Source organism: Vombatus ursinus, unplaced genomic scaffold, assembly GCF_900497805.2.
Source record: "Vombatus ursinus unplaced genomic scaffold, bare-nosed wombat genome assembly UNPS02014812.1, whole genome shotgun sequence".
NCBI classification, from domain to species: domain Eukaryota; kingdom Metazoa; phylum Chordata; class Mammalia; order Diprotodontia; family Vombatidae; genus Vombatus; species Vombatus ursinus.
Window position 1 is genome coordinate 43713706 of NW_020954590.1, and position 16569 is coordinate 43730274.

Consider the following 16569-nt stretch of genomic DNA (forward strand, 5'->3'; position numbering starts at 1 on the left):
GGGTGTCCAATGAAGAGCTGTTCTAGAAAGAATGATGAAATAATTGAAATAAAGATTTCGTTTAAAAGAAAATTTGTATAATATTGCCTCCTATATGTTCCAGACATGATCAGGATTATTGTTCTCTGTCTCTAGCAATCTGTGAAATTAAGTTCTTGTCAGTGAATCTATATGTGTTTTATGGCCAGTAAATATATATATATATATATATATATATATATATATATACACACACACATACATAACAGGGCTTTTTAGGTAAATGGCAGAAATTCTTTCCATATGCCAGAGGAATCCATATTTCTCCATTTTTTCTTTTCCCAAATCACCACATGAGGAATGTATACTAGGTACTTAATCTGAGATCCTCCTAGTTTATGAGATAGGCACTGGAATTATGTATAGTTTTAGAAAATTGATTCACATAAAGGAAGCACTAGCCATTCATCAACATAAAGTGACAATTCTTCAGATGAAATGTCTTAAAGGTCTTGCTAGATAGGTATTAGACCAGCCCTTATCTTTGGAACAAAATCCACTGGCTTATTTTCAAGTTGTATTATGTATTTTCAAATATGTGTTATATTGTAATATCCTGTGGTCAATTCAATCTGCTCCCATCATCAGCTATCAAAATGAAGCAATGCATTTTCAGTATACAGGACTTTATTTTAATGTGATTAAGTTCTATTTATAATCTTATATTTTCCTTCAGATGGACCAAAAAATTATCTTTGGATTCAGGGATTTAGCTATATACCAGAGATATTAAGTAGGTAGTGTTTCTTTGAAGTGGACAGTTTAATTTGTTTCCAAATTAATTTTAAAATTTTCAGATAGGTTTTATATTCTTGACGTGCTTTTTCATTTAAAAATATTTCATTACCGTAACACACACACACACACACACACACACACATATATCTGACCCAATAGTGAATATCTAAGTTCTTTTAAAGTCACTCAAAGGTGAAATTAAGAGATTTTGATGCAAGAGTTTTGTCTAATAGCAAAAGCACTGGTGCAGACACCAAGAGGCCTAGGTTCCACATGTGAGCTTCTCCTGAGCCCCAGTCCCACATCAATAAAGTGCTGTGTGACACAGAGGCTCACTTTCCAGGGCTTAGTTAACTCCTTTCAGTTTCTGGGACTCATTTTCTTCCTTGCAAAAGGAGGGCCTTTGAGTGGGTGATCTCTCTCTACCTTTACAGCTCAGACTTTGCTTTTGTCTTTTAAAAGTTGATTAAAGGAAGCTATTGTGTAGATTGTTGTGCTATTATATTGTAACCAGCTACCTAGGATGGTTATTTTTATTTTTCTCACTGCTGTTTCTTGGGGGAAACTATCCCTTTTTCCTCTCTCAATTTATGATGAATTATGTAATTATGGTATAATTATGGCAGCTAGATGGCACAGTGGATAGAGTGCCAGACCTGAAGTCTGGAAGACTCGTCTTCCTGAGTTCAAATCTGACCTCAGACACTTACTGTGTGATCCTGGGCAAGTCACTTAACCCTCTTTGCCTCAGTTTCCTCATCTATAAAATGAGCTGGAGAAGGAAATGGCAAACCATTATGGTATCTTTGCCAAGAAAACCCCAGTTGGGGTCATGAAGAGTCAGACATGACTAAAAGTGACTGAACAACAATGAAAATGTAATTATGAAACTTTCTAATTTAAGGTCATAAATGTATTACATGTAACGGAATTTTCATATTTTAGAGGGTGTCAATTGTAGGTAATATTTCAGTGGCCATGAAGATTGACCTTTCTAAAATACTGTGGATAGGAGATGTTTAGTGCCTCCCACATAGCAGACCCTTAATAAGAGCTAGTTGATTGAAATGATATTTATACAAGAATTGTAAGTTGAGATTAAAAAGATCATAGAATCACACAATTTTTGAATTTGTAAAAGTTGTCAGAGACTATCCAGTTTGGAGTTCTTAGCCTTTCTCATAGATCCCTTGTCAGTCTAGTGAAATCTATGGACTCCTCTATTAATAAAGTATATAAGGCTATAAAGAGAAACAATTCTGTTGAAATGTAGTTATAAAACTATTTTAAAAACAAATTCATGGACTTTAGGTTAGGCCATGATCTAGTCCAACCTATATTCACAGAAATGATCCCTTTTATCACTTAGCCAACAAGTAACCAACTAAGCTTTTCCTGAAGACCTCAAATAAGGGAAAATAAATATTAGCTCACATTTGTATAGAATTGTAAAGATCATAAATAGCTTTAGACACATTTTTCATTGTTCAACATTTCAGTTGTGACTGACTCCCTGTGATCCTATTTTGGATACTGGAATGGTTTTCCATTTTCTTCTCCAGCTCATTTTACAGATGAGGAAACTGAGGCCAACAGGGTTAACTTACTTGCCCAGGGTCACACAACTAGTAAGTGTCTGAGGCCAGATTTGAACTCAGGAAGATGAGTCTTCCTGATTCTAAGTCCAGTGCTCTATCAGCCACACCACCTAGCTGCCCCCTTTAGACATATTACATTGTTTAATTCTCACAACTCTATGGATCTTTGTTTATTTAATAAGATTTAAAATAATTTTCTGACTTTGATAAGAGATGGGATGTCTATATGAAGTGGCCATCATTTCTTGACTTTTGCAGTGCTGGGGCATTTCATGTTTATGTTGCTTTGTTGATGTCATTGTTTAAGCCTTTTGCCTTTATTCAGACTTTGGACAAACTATAACATGCTATGAGTTTTTTAGGCTTTTTATTTTCCTGGACAGTTTAACAATCAAGCCACGGGTGTAGTTATCATTACTTTTGATGCATTTGCAACTTAAAAATGAAGAGTACTTTGGCCTTAGGATTCATCCTGCATTCACAGGCACCGATTGGTTATGTCATTCATTTTAATTCCTTAGCTACTTTTAAAGAAACACTTTTAAGCATGATAATTCGATGGAAAGAAACCTTCATGTATCATTTTGTATAGTACTTCATAGTTTAATGGTTCATTGGATTCCTAGTTATGTTGCTAATACACACTAGTTTGGGAATCTTGGGTGAGTCATTGAACCTCTGTGAACTTGAATTTCCTTATTTGGAAAATGAGATTAATAATACCATCCTCATGGGATTATCGTGAGGATTGACTGATATATATGAAAGCATCATTAAATTTACTAAAACATACAATTTTTCTTTTGGTTTCCCAATTTGATTTCTCCATTTCCTTTTAAAATATGTCTCAGCCTGTAGTATTTTAAATGGTTTCTGCTTGGAAAATAACCACATGACCACTACCAACCCTTTATTTACTCCTTGACATCATTACTAAATAGTTGCCTTGGTTCACATCGGAACCAAAAAGTAGACCTCAAAATAGTTCCAAAACTTTGTCCCAGTTTCTCATTTGGATGACGCTTTAGGATACCTTGGGAGCACTGAAGAATCATTGCTACCCACTCTAGCTTAATGTGATCGCATATCAAGGCACTCACTGCATAAAGTAATTTACTTGGATTTAGGCTGTGATTTTTGGGCTAAGATTTCCCTTCCTTGTAATACTTCTATGTTGTTGGCAGGACTCCAGAACACAGTGGAATATTTTCCCCAAGGCATGGCAGATTTGGGTGATCATCATGATTTGGCTCTTCCCTTTTTCCCAGTGACATTAAAAGAATGTGAGAGCAGAGGAGGAGGTGGCCGTGCCAGCTGTTGATAAAAATGATCCAAGATTCGTATGCATGCTATTAGCCCATGAGTATTCCTATCCATTACCATGGTGTAAACACACACACACACACACACACACACACACACACACACACACACACAAAACACAAAACACAACAGTGCAGTTGTCTTCCAAACATAACTCTAAGGCTGGCCTTTTTTTTTTTTTTTTAAGCTAGTTTCTTCTTCAAAGCTGTTTTTTATTTACTTACATTTAAAAAAAATTTTGAGTAGAGGCCTGCAACTGGCGAAATTTGCTCTGGAAGCTGATCTTGACCCTTTCTATTGGGAGACTAAAATTCATTACAATCCCTTAAAAAAGCCTGTCCATACAACCAACATTTCTAGTGAGTCATCAGAATGTTTAGGAAGTGTCTGTGGCTATTTACATATGATGTCTGCTATGCAGGAATGTACTATTTTTCTAACAAAAATGTCCTCAAATACATCAATTGTTAATGAAAACTTAATTGTGGTATCCCAAATTATAAATTAATCCTTTTAAAGGATTATTTAGTATGATGGAAACGGTACTGGGTTGGAAGTCCACAGACTTGGGTGCCGGGTCTAGTGCCCCTATTAATTAATTCTGGGACATTAGATAGATCAGTTAATCTCTCTAAACATCGATTTCCTCATCCATAAAATGGATGAAGTAGTTATTCATCAGCTACTATGCAGCTATATGAACAGAGCATTCGACCTGGAGCCAGGAATACTTGAGTTCAAATCCAGCCCTGTGGACTAGCTGTATGAAAAAGTCATTTTATTGTTGCCTCAGTTTCTTCAACTGTAAAATGGAAATGATAATAGCACCTACTTCTCAGGGTTGGTGTGAGAATCAAATGAGATAATATTTATAAAATCTTTTGCAAATCTTGAAGTGCTATATAAATACTACTATGTCACAGGATTAGTGTGACAATTAAATAAGATGATTTATGGGATAACACTTTGTAAATCATAATACCCTCCAGAGCTATAAATTGTGGTGATGTTGTTAGATAGATGAAAAGAAAGAAACTGACATAATTTTGTTATTTCTGCTGTTTTCTCCCCCCAGGACTCTGAAGGAGTAGAAATTATGTTAGGAGTTTGTGCAAGTGGTCTTTTGATATATCGAGACAGACTCCGCATTAACAGATTTGCCTGGCCAAAAGTTCTGAAAATTTCTTACAAAAGGAACAATTTTTACATAAAAATCAGACCAGGGGAGGTAAGTAAATACATGTCATAATTTTCACTGGGTAAGTTATTGATATCATGGACAAATTGAATTATATCTTTTCAAAAGCTTTCATTACTGATATGTTTATTATCACTTGCAAGTACCTGGAAGGATTTTTGAAGTTTTTCTGATAATCCAAAATATGTTAAATATTTATTTCATTTGTGTTCTGTTGTGTCCTATTTCTTCTATCTCATAACTTGTTTCTAAGATTTTTCATAGAATCACAGAATCTCGGAGTTTAAAGGGGCCTCTGAAGGTATCTAGTCAACTTCAATCAAAGATTTCTTTTACAAACATATCTGACAAGGATGATCCATTCTTCATTCAAAGACATGTGATGGTGGCAGGCCCATCATGTCCTGAGTCAGTCCATTCCACATCTGTACATCTCTACTATTTGTAATCCGTAAACATTTTTCCTAATTCTGTCATCTAGTGCCAAACAAAGGAAGTCTCTTTCTTTTCCATGTACCATTCAATCAAATACTTGAAGACATCTATCTTCTGATCCTGATATCATCTCAGAAACTTCTGAAAAAGTCTAATTTTTTTTCTAAGTCTCATTGCTAACTCTGATTGCCTTTTCTCAGTCCTCATTCTCATTGTCCTTTATGAAGGTTTTTATACCATCAACCACCTCTTCCTCCTGTATGTTTTCTCTTCCCTTGGCTTCTATGACACTGCTTTCTCCTGGTTCTCCTCTTGTCTGTCTGATCACTTCTCATTCTCTTTCACTGAACCATCATTCACCTCCTGCTCTTTAAACATGTGTCCCTATCCTTTGCCCTCTTTTCTTCTCCTTTTATAGTCAATTTCTCTTGTTGATCTCATCTACTCAATTGAGTTTAATATATTTTTCACAGTTGAACCCAAGATATTTATTCAGCCCGTATCTGTCACCCCTAAATTCTAGCTGCACATCACCAACTACTTGTTAGTAGTAACTTCACCTACGTACGTCATTATGGAAATTGTTATCTCCAGAGGTGGACTTTGAACACACCTTCTTGATTCCTGTAGTTTAGTCTTCTTTGTATGTCATATTCTATCCAGATTGTCCTAACTGCCTTGAATTTGCCACTCTATCTTCGGTCTCTGTGCATTTACACAGTCTTACATGCCTGGAATCTCTTTGTTTTCATTCAGAATTTTTATATTCCTTCAAAATTCAGTTTAGGTGCCATGTCCAAGGCAAAGCATTGCCTATCCTCCCCCCAGCCATCCCAAGTTGTTAGTGCTCACTATGTTGTGAAATTACCTTTTTTATTTATATAATTACCTTATTTATTTATTCATGTACATGTTCTATCCCACTCCCCACCCCCACCAGCGATAATGTAAGCTCCTTGAAGGAATGTGATCAATGCCTTTTTTTGTTTTAGAACCTCCATTGTGTGGCATACTGCTTTGCACATAGTTTTTGCTCAATAAACCATTCCTGAATTGCATTGAATCCAGGATAAAGTCTTTTTTTAAGTCTCCTCACCATCTTAGCCACTTTCTCAGACATGTTGCAGCTTATTTTTCCTAAAATGTTTTTCATTGAAGTGATCAGAAACAGTAGACGCACTATTACTAACATCCAGTGCAGTAGGACCATGATTTTCTTCATTCTGAACAACATAATGTTGATCACGCGGACTAAAATCACTTTCTCCCTCTTATGATGCTGCCCCATTGTTAGTCTACTCCACTAACAGCTCAATCAGAAACTGTTGTCTAGGCATTATTTCCTTCATCCACTATTTGTTTGTTTATTTTTTGATTGTGGGTATGGGATTTTACGTTGAAATGAGAAAACATTTGTAAAGCATTTTTCAAACCTTTAGAGCACTGTATAAATACTAGCTATTATTGTTACTATTGTATTTGATCTTACTAGAAATTACCCATCATTTTAGCCAATCAAAAACTTTTAAAATTACAATTTTGTCAATCATTGTGTTGGTGATTCCTTACAACTTCGTGTTACCTGCTGACTTGGCAAGCATTCCATCTATTCTTTAATCCTAGTAATTAGTTATTTTTAATTGAATAGAATTGGGCCAAGGACATCAATCTCATGACATTCATTAGAAACTCCTTTCTATATTGAGGCTTATTCATTGATCACTATTTGGAATTTCATCAGTCAATTATTTCTAAGTCCACCGAACTAGATAATCATTTTATGCATATGCTAAAACCCAAATATAGTTTGTTTTTGGAATTCTTCTGTTCTAACAAATTAACTAACTATATGTGTAAAGGAAATAAGTAGCCTGGCATGGCTTTATCTTCCTATGTTACAGTGATAAATTGGTAGTGGCTTTTGACCACTACTTCCCTCTATAAGTGCCCACTATCCTTGAATTTCAGTTTCCCATCTTGAGTCCTAATTCTGTACATAAGTGGAAATGCAAGGTTGATTAGTAATTTTCTGCCTTATAAATTACAAATTATAGTATTAAGAAACCCTCAGTTTTCACTTTGTTTGTAATAATTTTTCAGGTAAATATCATGTATCTTTTTTGTACATTTGTGTGAGTCATGTGAAGTCCAGAAAAATTTCATCTGTACTTTGTTCTTTACTTAAAATTTGTTCTTTACTAAAAATTTACTTAAAATTTAAAAAATTCTTTACTTAAAATTACTTAAAATTAAAATTGGATATCTTGTAGCTATTGGGAAGCAATGTGGAAGAATGATATAGGAGCACTAAAGAAGTTCTCTGAATCTTCAGTGATTTGACTGTTCTAACATTCAATTCAACAATTATTAAGTACCTACTTTAACCAAGGCATTGTGCTAAATAAATACTGTTGATACCAAAGTACAAATGGAAAAGCAGATTATTCTCTCAAGGAGTTCGTATTCTTATAAATACACAGACACACACATATAAAACATTTACAATACACACATATATGTTATTTATTTTTAATTTTGAGTACTTTATTACTTAATATAGGAGTTTTTAATGGAAATCCTAAAAATTCTTCTTCAAACTATTTATTCCTAATGGCAGTTCCATTATGGAGGAAATATACCATTCATTTTTAAAAAGCAAAAGAAATAAAAGAATACAAATTTTAAACCATAAAGTTTTATATAGATAAAAACAAAGGTTTTTTTTTTTGGCTATATAAGAGGTTAATTTGAAATTACAGTAAATTTGTATAATAATCATAGCCTAGAGGCTACATCATAGAAATGTATAGTATATACATGTAGATATAAATGAATGATATCTTTGCCTATTGGACAATAGTTTATGCTACCTCCTGTGTATTCCTTATGTGGTAAATGAGAAAAGAGAACACAGTTACACCTGGAACATCAAGCTTTTCTCTCTCAACCATTCCCAGAGACTTGAACCAAATCTTGATAGCCCAAGGAGATTGAAGAGCAGCCCAAACCTGGCTGAATTTGTATGTCTTCTCCTTCATCTGTCACCTTCATTGTTGCCGCATGAACCACTGTGCTAGCAATCCATTTAATCAGAAACAAGTAGACAATCGAGTGGAAAAAAGATAGGGAGATGGGTGATGACACTCAAAAAATTTATTTGGTGAAAAGGTAGTGATGAGGGTTTAGTTTGAAAGATGTGAATGTTTATGATTACTGCCCTCTGGTGGTTTGATTGATAGCATCAGCAGTTCAACAAACATCAAAATGAAACCTAGATGCATGAAGTCTTTTTTTTAATTTCAGTGAAGCATCCAAAGAATATAAGGTCATCCTGAAAACTACCCAAAGTTTTGGACTTTGGGAAAACAACTTGGAACTTAAATACAATGGAGGCCAAAATACTTCACATCTGGCAAGATAATTCATGTTAGATCAAATTGAACCACCAAACCAGCAGGGTATATGTTATTAGGTGAACGATGAAATGGAAGAATTTCACAAAATCCTTAGAATTTTATTCATTAACTAGACAAGTACTAAGAGGGAATTGGGTTATATGCTTTAACTGGATATTCTAAATCTATTGTAAGAAGAGACTATCTAAATTTAGCTCTTGGTCAACAAGCATTCACTAAATGAGTAAGCACTAGGTATACAAAGAAAGGGAGAAACACCTTTTATGCATTTGTGATTTGTATGTAGCAAAATTGAATATTTGCTGAAGGGAGATCCTTAGGTCCTCTAAGTCTGATGTATGGAAGATTATTATAAGGAAGACACATTCCTGTGAAAATTGGCTTTACTTAAAAGCTTAAAATATATGAAGACCACTATAAATTTCGTGTGTTAAATATAATTATATAATTATATACGTATCCGAATGATCTTTGCAAACTATTTTTGAGGCTATTACGTTTACATGTCATAAAAATTATTGTGTAAATTCTTTATTGAAAAATCAATGTTCAGTCAAAAGTTTTTTTTTTTCTTTTCTTCTTCTCATCTAGTTTGAACAATTTGAAAGTACCATTGGGTTTAAGTTGCCAAACCATCGTGCTGCAAAGCGTTTATGGAAAGTATGTGTTGAACACCACACATTTTTCAGGTAAGTAGAGATCTTTTCTTTCTTTTTTTTTAACAGCTGTAGAATAATTCAGCTAATGAAGGCAAATTGTTAGCAATTAATTGTCCTAAGGAAAATTTCTTAGAGGAAGAAATATATTTAAAATTCAGAAGTAAGTGTTTCTTTAACAACTCAAATTAGCGGTTTGCAAAAAATTAGTTTTGGGGCTCATGTACATTTTTATACTGTAGTTTCCAACACTTTCCCAACTTTTCATAGTTTCTACCCTGACCTTTTCCTTGGCCTTATATCTAGAATCCTTGTCTTTCTCTTTTTTATAATATTATAGTATTTTTTTCTCAGAATATTTCTTCCATTCTTTATTTCTTTGAAATTTGCCCATCACTACTCTAGATTTCAATCTCTCTTTCTTACTGTGTAATAAAAAAAGAAATATCTGCCCATAAAAACCAGCACATTAAACCTGACATGTTCTGGTTTGGGAAATAATTGTTTTTGCTCATTAATATCACCTAATTGCTTTTTGTTCTTCAGAGCAATAGCATTTGAATTGAATTGTACTCCTCTTGTCCAATCAATTTTTTTAGCTTAATATTTATATAATAATTTGTTGAAACAGGAGAATCTATAGTATTTCACTTTCCGTGTGTGTGTGTGTGTGTGTGTGTGTGTGTGTGTGTGTGTGTGTGTGAGAGAGAGAGAGAGAGAGAGAGAGAGAGAGAGAGAGAGAGAGAGAGAAATGTTTAATAATTTTCCCCCCTGATGCTTCTTAGGCTGTTGTTACCAGAAGCACCGCCAAAGAAATTCCTTACCTTGGGTTCCAAATTTCGCTATAGTGGTAGAACTCAAGCCCAAACAAGAAGAGCTAGTGCACTGATAGACCGACCGGCACCTTATTTTGAGCGTTCTTCTAGCAAACGGTATACAATGTCCCGCAGCCTGGATGGGGGTAAGAGCCATTGACTATCTCACTTTAGAATTATTATTAGTTATGATGGGCTCAAGAAAGAGTCATAAGCTTTCTATAAACTCAGATTTCCTCATCTTGTGATAAAAGAAATGCTGTTGTATGTGACTGGGTGTAATTTTTAAACTAACAAGTCTACCTGTAGCCTCAATTTATATATTTTTTCCAGTTTCTCTTAGATCAAAATGTAGACAGTGGGTTGTAGAAAATAAAGAATCCTGCCTCTTCATGGTAGCCTAACTGGTTTTAACAGGGATGGAATGGGACTGGACCTGTCATTTCATTGGTAGAGGGAAATTCCCTCTACCAATGCTTATATCTGCACGTGGGTTGCAATTTATAATTTTATAGAGTTGCCTGGGAGAGGTTAAATGGTTTGTCCTGTGTCACACATTCAGTATGTATTAAAGTCATGACTTGAACCCACACCTTCCTGACTCCAAGGCCAGTTCTCTATCTACTCCATACCATCTTGCCTCTTAACTTTTATTGATAATTCAGGAAATTTTTGATTCAAGAGAAAGATATGCTGTAGCACCAAAAAATGGCAGTCATAGAGTATATGAGTAACACAAATCTGTTGCAGGTCAACCCTGTATAAATCTTCTGAGCAGGTTTATTGACAATTCCCGAAAGTAAACAATGTGTTACATGTGTCCTTACTTTGAAGTAATAAATATAATTTAGTTTTTATAATTGACTAATAATGGTAGATAGAAATGATCATACTAGGCTCTGTTGCCTGTTATAGAAACTATATTAAGGGCTTGAAATTAATGTTATTTGTTGTAAATAAAAGAAAGAACTGCTTAATAACCTAACAAACTTAGGGACATTACCTGCTATTGATGATTAAGTTAAATGAATGTATGGTAAAATTGTACTGGTACATGATTGTTTCAGAAATTCTTTTTACAAAATAATATGTTATCAATATTGTAGGTACTTTTCCTACCTCTCAACTCTTTTCCCCTCTACTTCTACCTAACTGCTATGGAAGGGAGATATGTTAGATACATTCCTAGGGGAAAACTCAGAATACATTTCCACATAGAAATATTGTTATCCTTGATAGATAATTCAATACAATTCAGATGTGGTTGTTGATGAAATTGGCTCTCTTGTTATACTCCAAGATATATTAGTTCACCATTGGTAGCATTGTTTCTTTGGGGAAATTTATTCCATATTAGAGTGAATCAACTTACATTTTTACTTTTAAACACAAACCTGTCCCCAAATTGGGACTGCCAATAATTGAATATAGATTAGAATATCCCAATTACTTTTTTAGTTTAATGATAGCCTCTTCTCTCTGCTTACCCTGATATTCTCACTTGGCTTTCTTAATCACAGACTCTGAGTTAGTTCCTTTATATTAAACATCTAAGAAATCTAAGTTATTAAAGTCATATCTTTTGAATTTTTATTTCACTGTTTGATATTTGCGTTGTGTCTTCTTATGAGGACATGTTTGTTTTGAATGTGGTCGTAGTAATGATTTTGGTATGATGTTTGTTGCTGTGAAAGGGAAAAACATTGTCAAAGATATGTGCTAATAACATCCTATCTCTTCCTCTCCCTGCCCAAAAATGATGTTAGTATGTCTTGTCTCTCATGGATTGGGATTGTGCTGATTGCAAGCTGGGAAATGCATGTTGAAGCGTAAATTGCTTTTTTGCTTAGCTGCATTGTATTTAAGATAGCAAGTCCAGAGAAATATCATGGGTTAAAGAAACTTTTTGAAGCCTTTTAAAGGAACTTTTAAGATTTAGGCATGTACTCTGTGAAGAAAAGTGAATGCTTAGTGAAGTGATTTGCCCTTACAAGGATTTTAAGAATCCCTTTCCAACATTTTGCTTTAGTATCCAAAGGTCTTTAAATCCAACACCAATTGCAGTTCATTCTTGTTTGTTTGTTTGTTTAACTATTGTGTATTTAGAGACAAATTTGTTAAGTTTTGACAAATTTTATGACATTCATGTCCTAAAATGATTAGCACTAGTTTCTTGCAATTTAATTGGGTCTTTTTTAATTAAAACATTTTTCACAATATAAAAGGACATTTCTTAAATCTTAGATGCTCTGCATGCATTGCATTTGCATGGCTTCCATTTAGCATCTGTTTGTCATGCTTCCCGAATGTAATACAAATGCCCGTTACCTTTCATTGCCGCCAGGTTACCTTGCAACGGAGATTTCAATGCTTCTCATCTTCATTTGATTAGTTACCCCTTGTTTTTTTCATCTCTGGCTAGATAGTGGTGTTTAATTATAATGATGACTTTAATATATGGTGATCATGTTTCCATGTATCCCAGGGACATTTTTTTTTTAATATAAAGACCATTATTCATATAGCACTTGTTAATGAAAGACATTTCCAAAAATACGACCAAAATTTTTTTTTTCAATCTAACACCAATTCCTGGCCATGGATATTGAAGCAAATGTATCTACTAAAAAGAACAGGCATTGAATGGGCTGAACTGCAGGAGTTGCTGCTTGGTTACTGATTGTCTGTAAATGGACTTAAAGGGGGGGTCACCTCAGGCTTTTCCTCCTGTATTTCCAGTTACTTTTAAACTCTGACATCTTTAGAGCTCTTTCTTTTAAATTATTACTTTCAGCATGGGGATTGGCTAATGTTTGTTTTTTGTGTTAAGCACTTTAAGAATTTGCAAACGTGGGTATACAAAATGTAGAAAAGCTGTGTGTGCCCTTAGGCTTAAGTATTCACTGAGCAAACTTCATTAGCCAGTTTTCCAAGCTTTCTGATGTGCGGGGAAAATTTTCAATAATAATTGTGATATTTTTAACTTGCCTTTTAATATCATGCAGAATTAACTATTTCAGATTTTTTTATATTTGCCTTTAGCATCAGTGAATGAAAACCATGAAATGTACATGAAGGATTCTATGTCTGCTGCAGAGGTTGGTACTGGCCAGTACGCCACGACAAAGGGCATCTCTCAGACCAACTTGATAACAACTGTGACGCCGGAGAAAAAGGCAGAAGAAGAGCGTGATGAGGAAGAAGACAAGAGGAAAAAGGCTGAGGAAGTCACTCCTGTCTCAGCAGTACGGCATGAGGCAAAGGTAGCTTTTCCTAGGCTTCTTCTACAGTTTGCTCACTGTTCTGGGGACTACCAAGCCATTATTAGAGGAAGTAAGCAAAGAATGGGTTAAGTCTTGGGATGACTCATATTTCAACTTTGGTCATATAAATGTCAGCTTCATTCATTCACTTATTTTTATAACTCTTGTTTGCTTCTGAAACAATTCCTTTAAAAAAAAAAACAACTGAGGTTCTGTGTAAGACTTTCAGTAGCTAACCCAGTAATGTCTCTAAAAGTTGATTTTATAATAACCATATAATAATTTGGGGATAATAATTTGCAACTTTAATTCATAATTTAGACTCAGTGGTTGTTTTCCTATATTTGTTTCTGGCCCCATTTTCCTATTCCACTGCTTAGTATATTTTTTTTCTATTAACGAAGGTGCAAAACTGATGTTCCTATGTTTGGGTGTGCTGAGTAGCTATAGTTTGTACATTTATATGCCATCTCTTTCCATGGATCTTATAAATGCCAAATAGTATGATCCTAGTGACAGGCACTCACTTGAGGACCAAACTAAGTATATAGAGAAATTCATCACCAGACGTTGACTGGAAGGTGATGAACAGTTTGGCCACGGCAACCAAAGAAGCATGCAGTCGTCACAGCAGTTAGTGACTGTATTAATTAGGGAAAGCAAAACAAAGAAAAGCTACGGAGAAAGCCAGGTTTGAACCTAGAAACAAACCTCCTACTCATTATTATTATTGTTACTGTTATTACGCTGCTGATTAGTTCTTGCTACTTGTTTACTCTGTAAGTCTTGTCTTTCTGATTATCTGTATTTCAGGCACTGTAAGACAACCTTCCAACAAATTAACTCAAACATTATAAATCTTACTGAAAATTTGGTAAATAATAAGTAAGAGAAAGAGGCAGGGAAGTGGTGCTTCTGAAATGAGTAGAGCTATGAAGCCAACAATGGTAGTTGACATACATTGAAATTATAATCATTGCATTTATGATCAAATAGCATCTGATTATGCCCATTAGTGGAAATATTTTGAAGCTAACTTTAGAATAGCCCCTCAGGATTACATAGAATTGTGGTCTTCGGGATAGGTACTCTTCAAATACAGATGATTAATATAGTGGATATAACATAAGATTCTGTAGACAAATAGCATTTCTGATAATTTTTTACAATAACATCTTTTAGTAGAGTGTCCTTAAATAAAAGCCTAGAATGTTCAAGTGTATTAAATTATATTAAACGTTGATCTCCCCTGTTATTTTTCTGCAGGTTGGTAATAGTTGATTTTCCTAGATGGCATGTTTTCTTGAATTGAGAGAATAAATTAACTAGAATTCAAATGTAGCTATAGCAGAAAATAAGGACATGAATTTTCAGATTATATGTAGTCTTCCTTAAACACATTCATTATAACTTTAAGATAGTTTATTTAATGTTTTATTTCTTCATTTGAGTTGATTTGTAAATAAACCAATAATTTAGTATTTTTTTTTTAAATTTGAGGTAATCTAGCTGAATGACAGTGGATAGTTTTATGCTAATTGTTTTGCTAGCATCATGCCGTTTATGGCAGCTGTACAATTTGAATACAATTAGAAGCATTCTTTTTAGTTGACTTTAAAATAGTCACTTACTTAGAAAGGTTTTAAAAGGAAATACTAATTGTATTAACTAAAGCATGTAGCAATAGGTTTTATCCATTCTTGATACAAACCGTTCCACAAAATCTAGTGTTTTTTAAATGTTTTACTTGAATGAGAACTAATCAGAACTGTGACTGAATGCATCCAAGGGAAATAACAATATTTGTCATAAACATGGCAGATCCATGCTTTTACTCTCTGAGATGTTGACACTGACCCAGTGATTAAAGCACATTTACCCTCTCTTACAGTGCTTCATTTCCAGACGTTCCTTAGCAAGTACTTTGCTCAACACTGAGGCCAAAAAGCATGGCCTGACCAAATTTTACTTGTCCCTTCTATCCCTTGACCTATTGTCTTAGTTATCACTTTTGAAATAATGCTTCAGAGTTGTGTTTTTAGAAATATTTTCACCCCAAATATGAAATGTGTATAAACCATGATTGGTAAATAATTTCTAAAATGCAGGTAGTCTTAAGCCCAATAATGAAGAAGTTGTGCTTTTCTCTGTGGGCCAATGATCACTTGTATGCACTTGGTACTCTAGTACAAGCCAGAAAGGATGATTTTCGTTCAGAACCCTGTTAGTATTAGAAAGTCAGCTTCATACAGACTCATATTTACAAATTTTTTCCATGTATAATGTGATTGTGTTTTCATATAGAGAAATACAGTTTCATGTCTGTTAATATAGCACAGGCCTTAACTATACACGTAAGGCATGATAATATTAATGCATGTTCTGCTTCTTCTCATTTCACCCCTAAAACTGAGTTTTCTCATCTTTAAAATGGCGAAAATGCCTGCACTGCTTTCTTCATTTAATGAAGATGCTTTGTAAAATACTGTACAGTGTATGCTGGGAATACTTCCTTGATGCTAGACCATTAGTCGGTTGTCAGAGGTATTAGTTTAGTCATTATTCTAACTGCCCACAATAGAAAAAAATAAAAGAAGTTCAGATTACCTCACAGTTGCTAGAAAATGCTTCCCTGCCTGACTGACCCAGTTTCCAGGCATCTTGCTTTCCCAGCTCTCCACATTTCCCTGAATTTGACAGGGGTGACCCTGGGGGGAGAACACTGTAAATAGGCCTCACCAATCCAGGATATGCACCTGTTCCTAAGTAGGGCCTCAAAGTCATTACCATACATAGGGTTAGGCTTAAAAATAAATACTAATTCATTCATTACAGTGGCACATAACATGAAATGTGCATCAAAAATGTGTTCCTTTTTATAAAAGTGAGTGGCCTTTCGGGTAACCAGAGGGAAAGGAAGCTGCCTTGGATATAGTCTACTCTGGAAGCCTTTTGGGATAAAGACTCAAATGCCTGAAATAGCCTGCCCCTGCCCTGACCTAGATTTCATTGAAAGGCCACTAAAGTCAGTACATGGTTTTCTCATCCATTATTAGACACCTCCTGTTTTAGGTGCTCAGGAGGGGAT

At 34.5% G+C, this 16569-nt stretch overlaps 1 protein-coding gene across 11 annotated transcripts in view; it reads left to right on the forward strand.

Moving 5' to 3' along the window:
- The window catches only part of LOC114053830 (band 4.1-like protein 3), a 291289-nt gene that overhangs the window by 248462 nt on the left and 26258 nt on the right, over positions 1–16569 (forward strand). For 10 of the 11 annotated variants that reach the window (XM_027876951.1, XM_027876952.1, XM_027876959.1 and 7 more), the window contains exons 9-12: positions 4774–4926; positions 9339–9436; positions 10189–10364; positions 13261–13481. In XM_027876951.1, the coding sequence (XP_027732752.1) occupies positions 4774–4926; positions 9339–9436; positions 10189–10364; positions 13261–13481 (648 nt within the window). The remainder of the gene's footprint in view (positions 1–4773; positions 4927–9338; positions 9437–10188; positions 10365–13260; positions 13482–16569) is intronic. The other variant, XM_027876955.1, reaches the window with a different exon arrangement.